Source organism: Coprinopsis cinerea, assembly GCF_000182895.1.
Source record: "Coprinopsis cinerea okayama7#130 chromosome 5 map unlocalized cont3.5, whole genome shotgun sequence".
NCBI lineage: Eukaryota > Fungi > Basidiomycota > Agaricomycetes > Agaricales > Psathyrellaceae > Coprinopsis > Coprinopsis cinerea.
The window spans coordinates 2,142,939-2,157,581 of NW_003307540.1; the positions used below are offsets into that span (position 1 = coordinate 2,142,939).

A 14,643-nucleotide genomic window follows, 5' to 3' on the forward strand; every position below is an offset into this window, starting at 1 on the left:
CTAGCTGTATCGTCCATCTGCACTAGCGTGCGCCCAACCATGAGTATGCATCGTCCCCGACTGCCCTGGATAAATACTGATTATTCATTAAATTAGACGTCGCTACGTCCAGGCAGCTGGTCGACAAGATCTACGAGAAGCGGAAGGCCGCAGCGCTTGACCTGGAGAAGTGAGAGCTTGCGCGTTCCAACGAGTCTGAGCTCTGACAATACAGCCCCACAGACAAGTGCGAGAATGCCATCAGCAAGGCGAACACAAGAGAATAGGACAGATCGTTGACCAACTCATTGAGATGTTCAGCGATGTCTCCAACCCTTTGCACATCCGGAATGGTGGTTTAATCGGCCTGGCCGGGACTGCGATTGCGTTGGGTGTCGATATCGCGCCTTACATGGAGAAGTTTATTGAACCCTTGTTGAATTGCTTTTTGGACTCGGAGAGCAGGATTCGTTATTTCTCAGCGGAGTGTCTGTATAACATTGCGAAGGTGTCCAAGGGGGAGGTCTTGGTTTATTTCAACGATGTGTTCGATGCACTCAGCAAGGTCCGTGTCCTTGCCTCTCACTCACTCCCGCTTACCCATTTCTCGTGTAGCTCGCCGCAGATTCGGAACTCTCGGTCAAGAATGGCGCTGAACTATTGGACCGCCTCCTAAAGGACATCGTTGCAGAGTCGGCCTCGGTATACGTGCCCTTGTACCCAGAAACTGCGCGAGCTCGTGAAGAACTAGAGGAGAAACAAAGTGTTCTCGTATTACTCCCACACAGCGCTGAAGAAGGCCCCAAGAAGGCGTTCTCGTTACCACACTTCATCCCCCTTCTACGCGAACGCATTCACGTCGTCAACCCGTTTACGCGAAGTTATCTCGTCAATTGGATTACAACCCTCCATTCCGTCCCCGAACTAGAGCTTATCACCTACCTACCCGAGTTCCTTGACGGACTTCTGTGAGTCAAAAGTTTATTCCATTATCAATATCTGCTAACTGAGGTCTAGCAAGTATCTATCAGATCCTACAGAAGACGTGCGCGTAGCGACAGAGAATGCGTTGGGGGACTTTATAGGCGAACTCAGAAAGATATATGAACATCCCGATGCACCAGGACGCAAACCTCATCCTTCGACATCCCCGCCAGCCGACGCCGCCAGTAACACCAGAGCTGATAGCATTTATGAAAGTGAAACTCGCTCTGCCAATGGGGACGACTACCACTCCAGGGACGATGTCAATCCTTCCACACCCACTGCCGAGGGAAACCATATCAACTATGAGGTCAACGATCACGACCTAGGAGGTCAGGAGATTCATGTTCTAACTATAGAAGTACGCTGAAGGATGTTTACAGAGTGGGTGCCTGGGCAAGGCGTTAGAGTTGACTTTCCAGCCATCCTCGATATCCTATTGCAGCAGTTGGACGGAGAGCGTACGTTGTTCTCCTTGCAGTCAGGGCCCAATACTGACATCTTGAGCAGACGACGAGATTCAACAGTCCACTGCACTGACATGGATTGCCGAATTCGTTACACTTGTCCCAGAAGTTATTGTTCCGTTCACACCGAGGCTGATTCCAGCCATCTTGCCCAATTTGGCACATCATGTCCTAATGATCCAGCAAGCCGCGACAAAGACGAATAAGATTCTCTTCAATGTCATTCAGAAACTGCCAATCGAAGAGCCGACTCCCCCTCCTCCTGCTCCGACCAAATCAGAGAAGGGGGCTCCGACCAAATTCCCTCGCTCACCTACCCCAACTATCTCAGGGCCTGTCCGACAGTCAGCTTTAAGCAAAGAGATTACCCGTGACCTATCTACGTCGGATCTCACCACGACGACGACCCAGACACAACAGGACGGCCCGCCGCCACCTCCTCAACGCACCAGGAGTGCTACTGGCCCTGATCCTTCAGCTACGCCACGTCCCACGCAGCTTGGAGACTCCACCAATAGTGGACCAGATCCGACCCGTTCGCACTCTCCTGCAGCTGATTCGCTGCTGAGCCAAAGCGGAGTAGCAGGCAATGTTCAAAGCATCGGTCCAACGCCCCCTAGCCATGATGATAATGACCCTTTCGACTATCAAGCTACAGTTGCGGAGTTGACGATTCAGTTCCTTAGTGAATTTGAGGAGACGAGGGTTTCCGCCTTGAAGTGGTTGATCATGTTGCATCAGAAGGTCCCAACCAAGGTGTGCCCCTTGTTCAATCTTACATGCGAGGTATGACTGAGGCTCGCATTCCGTTAGATTCTGGCAATGCACGATGGCACATTCCCTGCGCTCCTCAAGACGTTATCAGACAGTTCAGAAGAGGTTATAAAGCATGACCTCCAATTGCTCGCACAGATTTCCTCCAGCTCGGAAGAAACATATTTCAAAGCGTTCATGATGAACTTGCTCGAACTCTTCAGCACTGACCGACGTCTTCTTGAAACTCGAGGGAGTCTCATCATTCGTCAGCTCTGTGTAAACCTTAATACAGAGAAGATTTATCGCGCTTTTGCGGAGATCATAGAGAAGGAAGAGGTACGTCCTTCTTCGATGACTGGGCGTACTTCTGCTAACGCGTGACTCGGTTAGGATCTCGAATTTGCCAGTGTCATTGTTCAGAAACTTAACATCATCCTCATCACCTCTCCTGAACTGGCGGAATTCCGTAGAAGACTGAAGAGTTTGGAGACACGAGTAAGATTGATGTTCTGATTGCTCGCTCTGGCTGTACTCATGTCCCTCTAGCAAGATGGCCAAGCTTTGTTCACCACTTTGTACCGATGTTGGTGTCATAATGCGGTCTCTGTGTTCTCTCTCTGCCTCCTTGCACAGGCCTACGAACACGCATCGAATCTTCTGCACATCTTGTGAGTTTATGGCTTTAACCCCTTCAGCATTCACTTAACCATGGTCGCAGCGCGGACCTGGAAATCACTGTTCCCATGCTGGTTCAAGTTGACAAACTGGTACAACTGATCGAATCGCCAGTGTTCACTTGTACGTCCCATTGCTCATATCTCCAAACCGAGAAGAGCGCTGACCCCAAGCAAGATCTCCGACTTCAGTTGCTAGAACCGGAACGATACCCGTACCTGTTCAAATGCCTTTATGGTCTCTTAATGCTCCTTCCTCAAAGTAGCGCGTTCGTATCCCTCCGCAACCGACTTAATGCCGTGAATTCTGCCGGGTTCTTGCATATTGCACCTAAATCGTGCGTCCAGTTAATCTAGTTAAGCTCCTTCCATTAGACTGACCATACCCGTCGGGTTTCTTCTTTCTTCCAGAACCGTAGCGGCGATGTCGTCCCGTTCAAAACTAGGCAGAGACGAGATCAAGTGGCAAGAACTTCTTCAGCATTTCCGAACGGTTCAAGCGAAGCATGAGAAAGCTAGAAGGCAGGCTACGGGCGTCGATACGTCTTTGCCCGGATTCCACGAGTTTGACAAGAGCAGCGACAGTGGGAGTGCCGATAGGAATGTCAAGATTGGTGGAAGGATACCAATGAGGCGGCGAGTAACTGGCGGGGATTTGGGTACCCCTGCACCTCCACTCCCTATTCCGAATAGAGGTGGAGCGCTCTCGCCTTTGAACCCAGCGAAAGGAAGGATCCTTCCTGGTGGCCCGGGACACCCTGTACAAGCAAACGGCGTGAATGCTGGGGTTCCACTCACTCAATCCCAGAAAGCTCGGCGACCAGAACTCGTGCGCAAGTAAACCCTAGAGGCGGGGTGGAAATTTATGACTTGTTATGATTGGAAACGACACTTATGCCCTCTCAATGATACCTAATATCTAATTGTACATGGTGACCGCCGTAGTAGGGTAGTATGGGCGTCTCGTCGGAAGTGGTATTCGCTATTCTTGAGTGCCTGGCACCAGCAAGTTGTTGCGGACAGTCTCCAGTTCTTCATCTGAAAGACCGACGTAACGCTTGATGTAGTTCTCTGCACCGCCGTACCGCTCCTCGATGTGTTTGAGGACCGCCATCATGGTCTCGTGCCTGAAATAGACGACTGAGCGGAGGGAACGACCGAGTCAAGACAAAATACGCACCGGCATGTAAACATGTTAAGAGCAGCTTCGTTGTTTGAAGCAAAGAGCGGCTCTTTCGCTAGGCGTTTCATGATCATCTCTCGGGCAGGCTCCCTGCCTACCCTCGTTAGCGCATAGTCTTGGGCTACTAGATCGTCTTCCACTCCTGCAAGCTATGGGAACGATAAGAAGAAAGGATTCAACGACATGAAGAAGAGCGTACCTTCAGAATCAATGCCGCCAGGACACCTGTTCGGTCTTTGCCTGCAGTGCAATGGAAGATACAGCCTTCTGACGACCTGTCTCGTATATGGCGGAGGACAGCACCGAAGGAGTGTCCTCCATGGTCCAAAATCTGGGAATACAATTCTACAAATGCCTGGCACAAAGCTTGTCAAGCAGGTTATCGATCGATATCATCTTGGTATGTTTACCTCGGTCTTTCCACTGGCATACAGTTGGTACCGTCTAGTGGGGGAAATCAAGGGTGAACAAGGTTAGGACGACCTGCTCATGGTAAACTGAGAACGCGTCACGTACTTACTTGGCCATCATCTCTGGACTGTAGTCTGCAGTTTGAAAGACGGGTATGTGGTGGAAGTGTATGCCATCGATTTCGGGGGAAGGGGTGTTGTATTTCTTGATCTCTGTATCCGAGCGTAGATCATAGACCTGAGTGACCCCGAGCTCCTTTAATTTGGCTTTACCTTTGGAGAGTTAGCCTGAGACGGAGGAGAGTATGTCACGCATACCCTCGTCTGTTATACCCGAAAGCTCTGCTGAGCGAAACAAGAGTTTAGGCTTGGTGACCTTGCCGGGGTGTGTAGTCGATGGATAAGAGCCCAGATCCCTAAAGTTGATGACCCCTGGGACTGTGACAAAGGGAGGTTTCGAGAGGACATCTGCGACATAAGCAGGATCCAAAGGGTCAAGGTCGTGCATGGTCATGGCAGAGGAATTGGCAGAGAAGTGAGAATAAGGAAGAAAGCCAGGGCATCACCGGCCGGTAACTCGTCTATGCGACACTCGACGGGTGATTTAACACGAGAATGCCTGCCCTAAACACACGTGTCCTCATTGAAGGTCACATGCTCTCTCGACTAAATTCTTTGGCGCGTACCCCCTTTACCCGCATTCCTCATCTTTATCAATGGAGCCCTCGTCGCCAGCAGCTCCCCAGTTTTCTCTACCTCCCAGCTCAGAACCAGCACATGAGGAGCCTACCGTTCCCCGACGTACAGGCGATGCCCTGACTCTCGATGAAGCAGAGGCCCAAGACGCAGATGATACCCAAGACGGCTCCCAGCGAAAGCGAAGGCGGCCAAGGGCCCAAGCCAACGCGGACGTGCCTTTGGTAAAGGATGCCATTGGCGAAAGTCTTGCTGAAAGCTTCGAGTCCTTTTTGCGAACGTGAGTTTCGCGCTCGACCGTCTTGCTTGGGCTAATATCAGATCAGCTTCACGACCGAGGTAGATTTGGCAGGCACACCAGCGTCCGATGGGTTTGCCCCTCAACAAGAAGGCGAACTCATTTACATTGACCAAATTCATTCGATGCGCGAATATAATCTCACTACACTCTATGTCGATTTCCGCCATATCCTGGAAGCCGATGAAGTCCTGGGCGACGCCATCCAGACACACTACTATCGATTCTTGCCTTACTTGCGACGCGCTTTGTATAATCTCATCGCTGAGTTCGAGCCTGAATACCTCAAAATTAATCCAACGTCCGCTGCGGCAGACTCCACCAACCTGCAGTCGCGCGAATTCAGCATCGCGTTCTATCATCTCGGTCTCACTGAAGGCATTCGACAACTCAAAACGGAGAAGATTGGTCGCCTTACCAGTATCAGTGGAACAGTCACGCGTACAAGTGAAGTGCGACCAGAGCTGCTCTATGGCAGTTTCATCTGCGAAGTTTGCAACGGATTGGTGCACGACATTGAGCAACAGTTCAAATACACCGAGGTACGCGCGCAGATCTTCGCGTCGCGACATCGAACTGACGCGTGTATACTAGCCATCGTTATGCCCCAATGCACTCTGCGGAAATCGAACAGCATGGCAACTCCAAATCGACACGTCCAAGTTCACCGATTGGCAAAAGGTCCGCATTCAAGAGAACCCATCCGAAATCCCTACCGGTTCTATGCCTCGGTCTTTGGATGTAATCTTGCGAGGAGAAATGGTGGAACGTGCCAAGGCAGGTGACAAGTGCACGTTCACGGGTACCTTCATTGTAGTACCCGACGTTAGCCAGCTTGGTCTTCCTGGAGGTAACCGAGCGGAATTGCAACGAGAAGCGAGTAAAGCTGCTGGAGGCGCAACAGCGGGCGTCGGTGGAAGTGGCGTTACCGGCTTGAAGAGCCTTGGTGTCCGCGACCTGCAATACAAAACCGCATTCCTCGCTTGCATGGTTATGGCATCGGACGGTCTCGTAAGTAAAGGAAACATTTCTCTTTGCTCTAGCTTGACCAGACTTGTTACAGGAAAACACCAACATTCGCGGGGAGGAAGCTTCCGAGGAAGACAGTGGACAGATGTTTATCGATTCGTTGACCACCGCAGAGTACGAAGAACTCAAGGCTATGATCAACTCTGATCACATCTACTCTCGTCTCGTCCAAAGTATCGCGCCTACAGTCTATGGTCACGAAATAGTCAAAAAGGGCCTGCTTCTACAATTGATGGGTGGTGTGCACAAACAAACACCTGAAGGAATGCACCTTCGTGGCGACATTAACATTTGCATCGTTGGTGATCCGTCTACCTCCAAGTCCCAATTCCTGAAGTGAGTTTCGTCAATCCGAACGATCCAAACACGTTCTGACACTATTCTAGGTACATTACTTCTTTCCTTCCTCGTGCTGTGTACACTTCAGGCAAGGCTTCGTCCGCTGCGGGTTTGACCGCTGCAGTGGTGAAGGACGAAGAAACCGGAGACTTCACCATCGAAGCTGGAGCTCTGATGCTGGCAGACAACGGAATCTGTGCTATCGACGAATTCGACAAGATGGACATTTCAGACCAAGTCGCCATTCACGAAGCTATGGAACAGCAGACCATTTCCATCGCCAAGGCCGGTATCCATGCTACACTCAACGCTCGCACTTCTATCCTCGCTGCGGCCAACCCCATTGGTGGAAGGTACGACAGGAAGAAGTCCCTCCGAGCCAATCTCCAAATGAGCGCTCCTATCATGAGTCGTTTCGATCTTTTCTTTGTTGTCCTGGACGAGTGTGACGAGAAGACGGACTATAATATCGCAAGCCATATCGTCAACATTCATCGACTGCAAGACCAGGCCATCGAACCCGAGTTTAGTACAGAGACTCTCCAGAGGTTTATTCGCTATGCCAGGACATTCCAACCCAAGGTATGTCACTAGCAGGATATGTCCATGCCGAATACTTACATATTGATTAGATGACTCGTGAAGCTGCCGACTTGTTGGTCGAAAAGTACCGCATCCTGCGTCAGGACGATGCTACTGGCGCAGGCAAAAACTCGTACCGCATCACTGTTCGACAGTTGGAAAGCATGATTCGTCTCACCGAGGCCATTGCGCGAGCCAATTGCAGTAACGAGGTTAGTTCAATGTTGCTCTCCATCCTGGAAAAAGTTGCTAACCATTCGTACTCCAGATCACACCTGCCATGGTCCGCGAGGCGTACAGCTTGCTCAGGCAATCCATCATCCACGTCGAGCAGGACGACATTGACTTTGACGAAGAAGAGCTTGAGGGTGAGCGCGAGGGACGGAATGACAAGAATGAGGACGACGATATGTACGGTGACGACGTGCAAATGGCTGAAGAAACCCAGGATATGGACGAGAGCTCAATACCTCCTGTTCGACAAGCCTCTATTGCACCGGCTGGGGGAGCAGCTGCTGGACCATCTTCGGAAGCTGGCACCGCTGGTGCTCAACCTGCTGCACAAGCACCGGCTAAGCCACGCAAGAAACATATGAAGATCACACACGACCAATACGTCCAACTACAGAGCTTGATCGTTCTACATCTTTCTGCTCACGAACAATCTACTGGCAAGGGAATGGACAAGGATGATTTGATCGATTGGTACCTGGAGAGTAAAGAGGAGGAGGTGCAGGACGTGGAGCAATTGGAGTACCACAGGGAGCTGATCACGAAGCTGTTGAAGAAACTTGTCAAGGTCAGTTTTAGTATCATTTTATCCCATCTCGCGTCACTGACAATCGCTTTTAGGATCACTACCTTATCGAAGTTAGGGGAGACGTTCAGGACTCTCTTCCTTCGGCTCCTTCGGGCGACAGTCAGACCCACCCGTCCACCACAGATGATGACAATGTCCGTTACTACTACATGGTGCACCCCTCGGTCGACACAGAGGGGTCATCGTTGACCTCTGGTTTCTAATCCATCACTGAGTTTGTTGTCGCTTGCCTTGTATCTGTAGTCTATCTGTACCTATAGTAAATAATGATTGTATTGATACCCTTTTTTTCAGTCGAGGGAATTGGTCACGACTGGTCGAACGGAGTCTGGCATGGGTCCTTCTAGCACACATACAGAGAGCTTTGGGATGTAGCAGTAGCAAAGCCGCTGTAGGGTTAATTACCATAAACGGAACGGATTTACCGAGCACATTACCCAGTACTAAAGTACCGGGAACTTCGTCACCACGAGTCCACGACCATGTCTGAACCTCCGACCAAGAAGCACAAAAGAACACTATCTTCAGCCTGTTTGTGAGGGAGAGGGGGGCGTACCAAGGAATGTGAATCTATTTTTGGAACGACCGGCTTTGCTTTCTCCGTTCCCGGTCCAGCGCCTCTCGGACGGAATCAGAAATGACATGTTGCTGCTCTTCTCTCTCATTTCCCCGCCTTCCCCGCCAACCTTTGCACACGACCGACTATGGAATTCTTCAATGACCTCGGCTCAGACCCACTTAAACCTTCTCTTTTCGAAGTCATTGCTCAGGAGCAGCTGAAAGATTTGCTTCAACCGGCATTGAAGTATGTTCTGGCGGTATGCGACGCGTAGCGAGGCTCTTTCTCCATGTTCACAGTGAACTGACCTCCTTCTGTTCCAAATAGGTGTTTGCGCAGCGATACCCTCGATATTTGATTCGAATTGTGAATCGACACGAGGAGTTCTATGCGCTGATCATGCTCGTTGTTGAGCGACATTACTTGACGAAACATAGTGCGCATCCCTGCTCGCTGTCGGGATGCTGACGACTTACGTGTCTCCAGATGCATCGTTCTCGGAGAACTTTTATGGCTTGAAGAGGCGGAGACAACCCTATATTGAGACGGAGCGAACCAGGGCTGCAATTGGGAAGCTTCCTGCCGGAGAACGATTGAGGGATAGGGAAATATGGTTATCGCTTCTCTTCCTGGTATGTTCCATCGCGTACTCGAGATTTGCAACTGACTAGTCCTAGATTGGTATCCCATACATTCGAGCGAAAGCTCACGACTATTTCGAAGAGCTGGGGGGTGGTGTGAGCTCGGAGGTTCTTGAAGAATCCATAGATGCTCGTCAGATTCAGTTCTTGACAGACCAGGTGTGTTGCCTCGAGGTTAACGAATTGTACATGTGTTGTTGAACGTTCCTTGTACTACTTTTTTAGAGTCTCCGTGGTCGTTTCCGAAGGGCGTTCAAGAAAGTCTATCCGTGGCTTAATATGTCGTTTGAGCTGTGGCTTCTGGCCGGGAACATACGCTACTTGTTCAACCGGACTTCTGCCTACCGACCGTGGTTAAGCTGGATTGGCGTTGACCTTCGTCGGCTAGGTCCTGAAGACTTCGTATGTGGCGTGCTCTCGCTCTTCCTCCCATTCAGCTAGGTCTGACGACAGTTCTCTTCCTCCCAGAATGCAGCGGCTAGTCTGGCGGCTAGCAAAGCTTTATCGAACGAAAGCCTTAGCTTTGCATCGAAGCTGAAGCTGTTATTGAGAAAGTCGCCGCGTCTTCTACTCGACTCATTACGTCTCCTACTACCTACGGCCATCTTCTTCGTCAAGTTCCTCGAGTGGTGGTACTCACCCGGATCGCCTGCTCGTTCCCTCGCCACCTCCCCGCAAGGCCCTGCCATCCCTCCACCTCGCATGCTCCCACCTCACCCACACGGTATTCCGTTCGATAGGACTGCGTACGGTATCTGTCCGATATGCAGAAAGGAGATCAATAACGCGACTGCTCTTCCTTCTGGATACGTATTTTGCTACCGCTGTGCACACGATCAGGTCGAGAAACAGGGGCGATGTCCTATCACACTGTTACCTGCTCGGGTATGGCAGTTACGAAAAGTATTAACATGATTGACATATATTACTTGTCGTTACTTGTAGTACATTAGCAAACCTTACTAGTTGTTGGCGCACGTTCGTCGCCTGAGGGAAGAATTGACTGGAGGATGTGGGACGAATATGGATGATCTTGGCAGGAGATTGGTGGCTATTTTAGGCACGTGTGTAAAGGCGATGGTTCGGAGCTGATATTTGCCGCGGGCGAAGGATGGAAAGGGGGGAAGCCTATGAAAAAGAAAAATAATTCACTCGGATGGATGGAGGGAAGCTTTCTGGTGATTTTGGGATCGTAACCTTGTCTCCTTCTCAAATCCGTTCCTCCATCTCTTAGAGGGACAGAATGAAGGTATGCCGTTTCTCAATAAACTGATATTCCTCTTTTCGTATTCATTTGTCTTTCGTTATCCAGTTCGGAAAGCGCATCCAGGCCCAGCAGATTCCGGGGTGGTCCCAGTATTACCTCGATTACAAGTTCCTCAAGAAGATCATCTCATCCCTTGCAGCAAACCGTCCAGCGTCAGAGGCAGCGGCTTTGGCATTGGGGGTTCGTCCACCTTTTCCTATCAGTCCAACAAACGTCCTGCCCCTATCACAGGCGCCACAAGCCCCGTCCAACACGACCAGCGCCTCGACAGCAACACCAACTAGCCCTGGCCAGCCCCCATTCTTTCCAGCCTCGGATTATGACGCTGGACGTGGACCCGACTTTCAGGCTCACAAGGCCGCATTCTTCTTTAAACTGGAACGCGAGTTGGAGAAGGCATGTTCGACAGAACTGCTCGTCTGCCAGCCCAAGGCTGACCCATATCGATAGATAAACGCGTTCTATCTGCAAAAGGAGGCGGAACTCAAACTCAGGATGGAAACGCTGTTGTCGAAACGACGCGCTGCAGCAGCAAGAGGAATGCCTGACACAAACAGCGATTCGTTCCAGAACCGCGTCGAATGGAGTGCCGTGGAGGAGGGATTTCGCCTGTTGGAAAGGGACTTGGGCAAACTGCAGGTCGTGTATAACCTTGACTGAAACGTGTTTCCAGTCCTCTGACGCCCAAGTATAGCAATTCGTGGAAATCAATGCTGAAGGCTTTCGCAAGATCCTGAAAAAGTTTGACAAGCGATCAACGTCAACCACGAAGGAACTTTATCTCGCCCGCCAGGTTGACGTTCAACCGGTATTCAACCGACAAGTGCGTATTTCCTTGCCCGGTGAGTATGCTACTGATGTCAGTCCCCTACTAGCTCATTTCTGAGCTCGCCAATACCGTTGCAACGTGCCTTCTGGATATAACGGATCTCTCTTCCGGCCTTAACTTTGAGGGCCCCAATGCCAATGACATCTTCACTCAGCGAATACTCACCGAGAGAACATCAACATCCGGCCCTTTTGGGGAACTCGAAAGCAATTTCCACAAAGCTATCGCCGCGGGAGACGCTGAAGCGATCAAGGACTGCGTCCACTACTCTGAAATGCTCAGCCAACAAAGCGACTCGAATGGAAACATTACGCGGATATTGTGGAATATCATCATCGAAGCACCCCCAGACTTCGCAGACCTCATCCTCGCGTCTCTTTCTTCCCCTTTCGACTACCTCTTTGTCGACGATATCCACGGTCGCACATGCCTCCACGAGGCGGCCATTGCAGGCGCCGAGAGGCTGGTGGATCTATGCCTTCAGAATGGAGTTCCCGTCGATAAGGCAGATCTATACGGGCGAACAGCTCTCCACTATGCGGCTATTCATGGTCACGCAGGCGTGTGCCGGCAACTGCTCCAAGCTCACGTTCCTCCAAACACTCTGGATCGCGACAATTCTAGTCCACTCGTGTATGCGACCACCAAAGGACACGTCGAATGCGTCCGCGTTCTGTTGGAGGAAGGCAACGTTCCCGTCCAGCAGCCTGTCAGTGGAGACGCCAACCCACTATCACTGGCCGCAAGGGCAGGTCATGTAGATGTCGTGGTCATATTGTTAAAGCATAATGCCGCGTGTTCACCAAACTCCAATGGTGAATACCCGATGCATTTGGCGGTGCAAAAGGGCCATACTGATGTTTGCAAGTTGTTGCTACACCTCGAGGGATGGGACACACCAGACAAGTACCACGAATGGACGCCTCTCTTCCATGCCGCGCGTCATGGACACGAAGGTTGCGTTCATGAATTGCTCCAACATGGAGCACGACCTCTTCTCCGAGACGAGATGGGACATTTGGCTGCTCACTATGCAGCCTGGTACGGTCACGTTGGTTGTTTGAAGCTACTGCTTGAAGCAAGTCCAGAGATCCCTGAAACCTTGACTTTCTACGCGGCCTCGACCCTCTCCCCATTACCTGTGGTTACGGGAGATGCGACTTTCGACTCGGAAATTGACATGATTCCATCGCTATCCCTTCCCCCACCGATCATGCCCCATCGCGTTTACGGCCACAACTACCTCGTCAACCAGAACCTAGTCCAGGTCTTCATTGGTCGGTGGTCTCGAGGCTCCCCCAATACTCCAAGTGTGCGGCTCCACCATCGCCTAATGAGTCCCGTGTTCAAGGATGAATATGTTCTCGCGACAAGCCCGCTGAAACTCGTGATGACCACAAAATCCAAGACCACCACGGCTCCCTACTCTATGACAGTCCCACCCCAACCTGGAGAAGGATTCTTTTCCTTCCAAGTTCATTCTCTCGAGGACCTGACATTGGAATTTTCCATTTACCCGAATTTCGGCACCAAGACCATCGGAAGAGCCGTCGCTCTTCCTGCGTTCTTCGCAGGTGTCGAGAACAATCAGACATACGTCCTGCCAATTTTAGATCACCGGCTTCATACTATCGGGGAGGTATTGACTTTTTGACTACTTCTCCGGCTACATTTGATTAACATATAACCCCAGGTCGACTTCCAAATCAACGTGATCAGGCCGTTCGAAGGCGTTACCTTGGAAGTTGGGGGAGATGTCGAGACTTACTGGAAGTCAACAGAGATCACGAGTGTGCCTTCTCGTGGCAGCGGAAGAAATCGACGTTCGAATCAGCCAGGTTCAGCCCATACGTCACCGGGCCTCGCTGTCAACCCACCAGGCCCGGGTGGGCAGGCATTGACGCAATCGTCGCTATTTGGGACCTACCTACACGTTGTCGTGCAAGTTACACGCGACCTACACCCGGTAGTATTCTCGGAGTGGCTTGTTCCCGGGACCATAACCGAGCAGGGGGTGGCGGACGTAACGCTAGCTCAATTCGAGACCCTCGCCCAGGCAGCAAACAAGAACTATGACGTTGGTGCCGGTGTTACGACAGACTGGCCATCAACGTTATCCTCGTGTATGATCTCCTTAGAATCCCTTCTAAAGGTCAGTTACAGGCGCCTCTTTTCCGCAGAAGACAACAACGTCATAGCTGATACTGATAATCTGATTAGTCGCTCCCGGCATCATTCAACCTCGCGTTGGAATTGGCATACCCGACCCAAGGAACCGTCCAGCAACTACATCTGGGCCGCCGACTACACCTGAACGATTTCGTGGACGCTGTGCTACGGACCATCTACGGGGTGTCCACTGCAGCCGGGACGACGCAACCTCGTCGCAAGGTTGCCTTCTTATCGTTTGCACCTGACGTATGTTCTGCCCTGAACTGGAAACAACCCAACTGTAAGAAACGAAGTTTATATTTATTGGCACCTTTCGATGACATACTCACGCCCTAACCCATGCTTAGATCCCGTTTTCTTTGCTTCACAGTGCGGCAAACACGGAATTAGCGGTTATTCGAGTCAACTTGCGACCGGTTCTGCTGGAGATGACCAAAGAACCCTAAGCATAGGGTCTGCGGTCGAATTCGCAAAGTCAAACAATCTCTTGGGCGTCTTTATCGATTCAGATCTACTGGTAAGTTCCGATGCTGTAAACGTGATAGCACTTTGCTCATTTTGGTTATTTCGTCGCGAACTTGCGTTCCTGCCTTTTTCTCTCTGGCGTTTCTTGTGTTGTGAGGAAAGATCCGGGTGCCATCTGCTGTCGACGGGATTAGGAATTCTGAACTCATCGTGGGGGTTTTGGGGAGTGCGGAAAAGTTCTCACAGCTGACTTCGGCCGACCAGGAGAGTCATGCAGTGGATGCTTATTTCGACAAGGGGACGTTGACGTTTGTAGATCGCTCACTGAGGGAACTGTTGTGAAGACTGGCTTGCCTGAAGCGTCATCGCGCGGGTCGACCCGTGTTCTGAGAAGTTAGTACTTAGTGTAAACATGTAATACAAGCTATTCAATCGTAGAAGGAAGGACGGAAAGAAGATGCTATTGTTAAGTTGAACTATTGATACAAATGAG

At 50.9% G+C, this 14,643-nt stretch overlaps 4 protein-coding genes across 4 annotated transcripts; 3 read left to right on the plus strand and 1 right to left on the minus strand.

Moving 5' to 3' along the window:
- Positions 1-45: 45 nt before the first annotated feature.
- CC1G_01317 (hypothetical protein) lies at positions 46-3,786 on the plus strand (the record flags this gene model as incomplete). Its single annotated transcript, XM_001837353.2, has 13 exons — positions 46-52; positions 97-169; positions 223-544; positions 595-947; positions 997-1,295; positions 1,347-1,424; positions 1,474-2,186; positions 2,244-2,522; positions 2,577-2,681; positions 2,733-2,854; positions 2,905-2,984; positions 3,039-3,198; positions 3,272-3,786. The coding sequence occupies 13 exons, from the start codon at positions 46-48 to the stop codon at positions 3,699-3,701; spliced, it is 3,021 nt and encodes a 1,006-aa protein (XP_001837405.2). The 3' UTR covers positions 3,702-3,786.
- A 45-nt stretch (positions 3,787-3,831) lies between these two features.
- On the minus strand, positions 3,832-4,970 carry CC1G_01318 (hypothetical protein). Its single transcript, XM_001837354.2, has 6 exons — positions 4,772-4,970; positions 4,564-4,726; positions 4,454-4,487; positions 4,243-4,398; positions 4,041-4,192; positions 3,832-3,987 (listed from the first exon to the last, which is right to left on the minus strand). The coding sequence occupies exons 1-6, from the start codon at positions 4,965-4,967 to the stop codon at positions 3,843-3,845; spliced, it is 846 nt and encodes a 281-aa protein (XP_001837406.2). The 5' UTR covers positions 4,968-4,970; the 3' UTR covers positions 3,832-3,842.
- A 199-nt stretch (positions 4,971-5,169) lies between these two features.
- CC1G_01319 (mis5 protein) lies at positions 5,170-8,420 on the plus strand (the record flags this gene model as incomplete). The annotated part of the gene is made up of 8 exons (XM_001837355.1): positions 5,170-5,429; positions 5,476-5,989; positions 6,042-6,458; positions 6,511-6,812; positions 6,863-7,397; positions 7,448-7,609; positions 7,666-8,196; positions 8,250-8,420. The coding sequence occupies 8 exons, from the start codon at positions 5,170-5,172 to the stop codon at positions 8,418-8,420; spliced, it is 2,892 nt and encodes a 963-aa protein (XP_001837407.1).
- Positions 8,421-8,921: 501 nt separating this feature from the next.
- Positions 8,922-14,587, plus strand: CC1G_01320 (cyclin-dependent protein kinase inhibitor; the record flags this gene model as incomplete). Its single annotated transcript, XM_001837356.2, has 18 exons — positions 8,922-9,035; positions 9,104-9,212; positions 9,263-9,408; positions 9,454-9,576; positions 9,643-9,819; positions 9,886-10,302; positions 10,384-10,481; positions 10,660-10,666; positions 10,730-10,864; positions 10,916-11,101; positions 11,135-11,326; positions 11,358-11,372; positions 11,415-11,507; positions 11,560-13,152; positions 13,207-13,665; positions 13,734-13,965; positions 14,033-14,202; positions 14,313-14,587. The coding sequence occupies 18 exons, from the start codon at positions 8,922-8,924 to the stop codon at positions 14,490-14,492; spliced, it is 4,446 nt and encodes a 1,481-aa protein (XP_001837408.2). The 3' UTR covers positions 14,493-14,587.
- Between the last annotated feature and the right edge of the window lie 56 nt (positions 14,588-14,643).

Bases quoted from the DNA above. Each gene is read 5' to 3' on its own strand.
- CC1G_01318 (XM_001837354.2), bottom strand. From the start codon at position 4,967: ATGACCATGCACGACCTTGACCCTTTGGATCCTGCTTATGTCGCAGAT. The intron at 4,727-4,771 runs GTATGCGTGACA...AACTCTCCAAAG, and splicing joins TTCGGGTATAACAGACGAGG to GTAAAGCCAAATTAAAGGAG. The intron at 4,399-4,453 runs GTAAACATACCA...GCTTTGTGCCAG, and splicing joins ATGCCAGTGGAAAGACCGAG to GCATTTGTAGAATTGTATTC.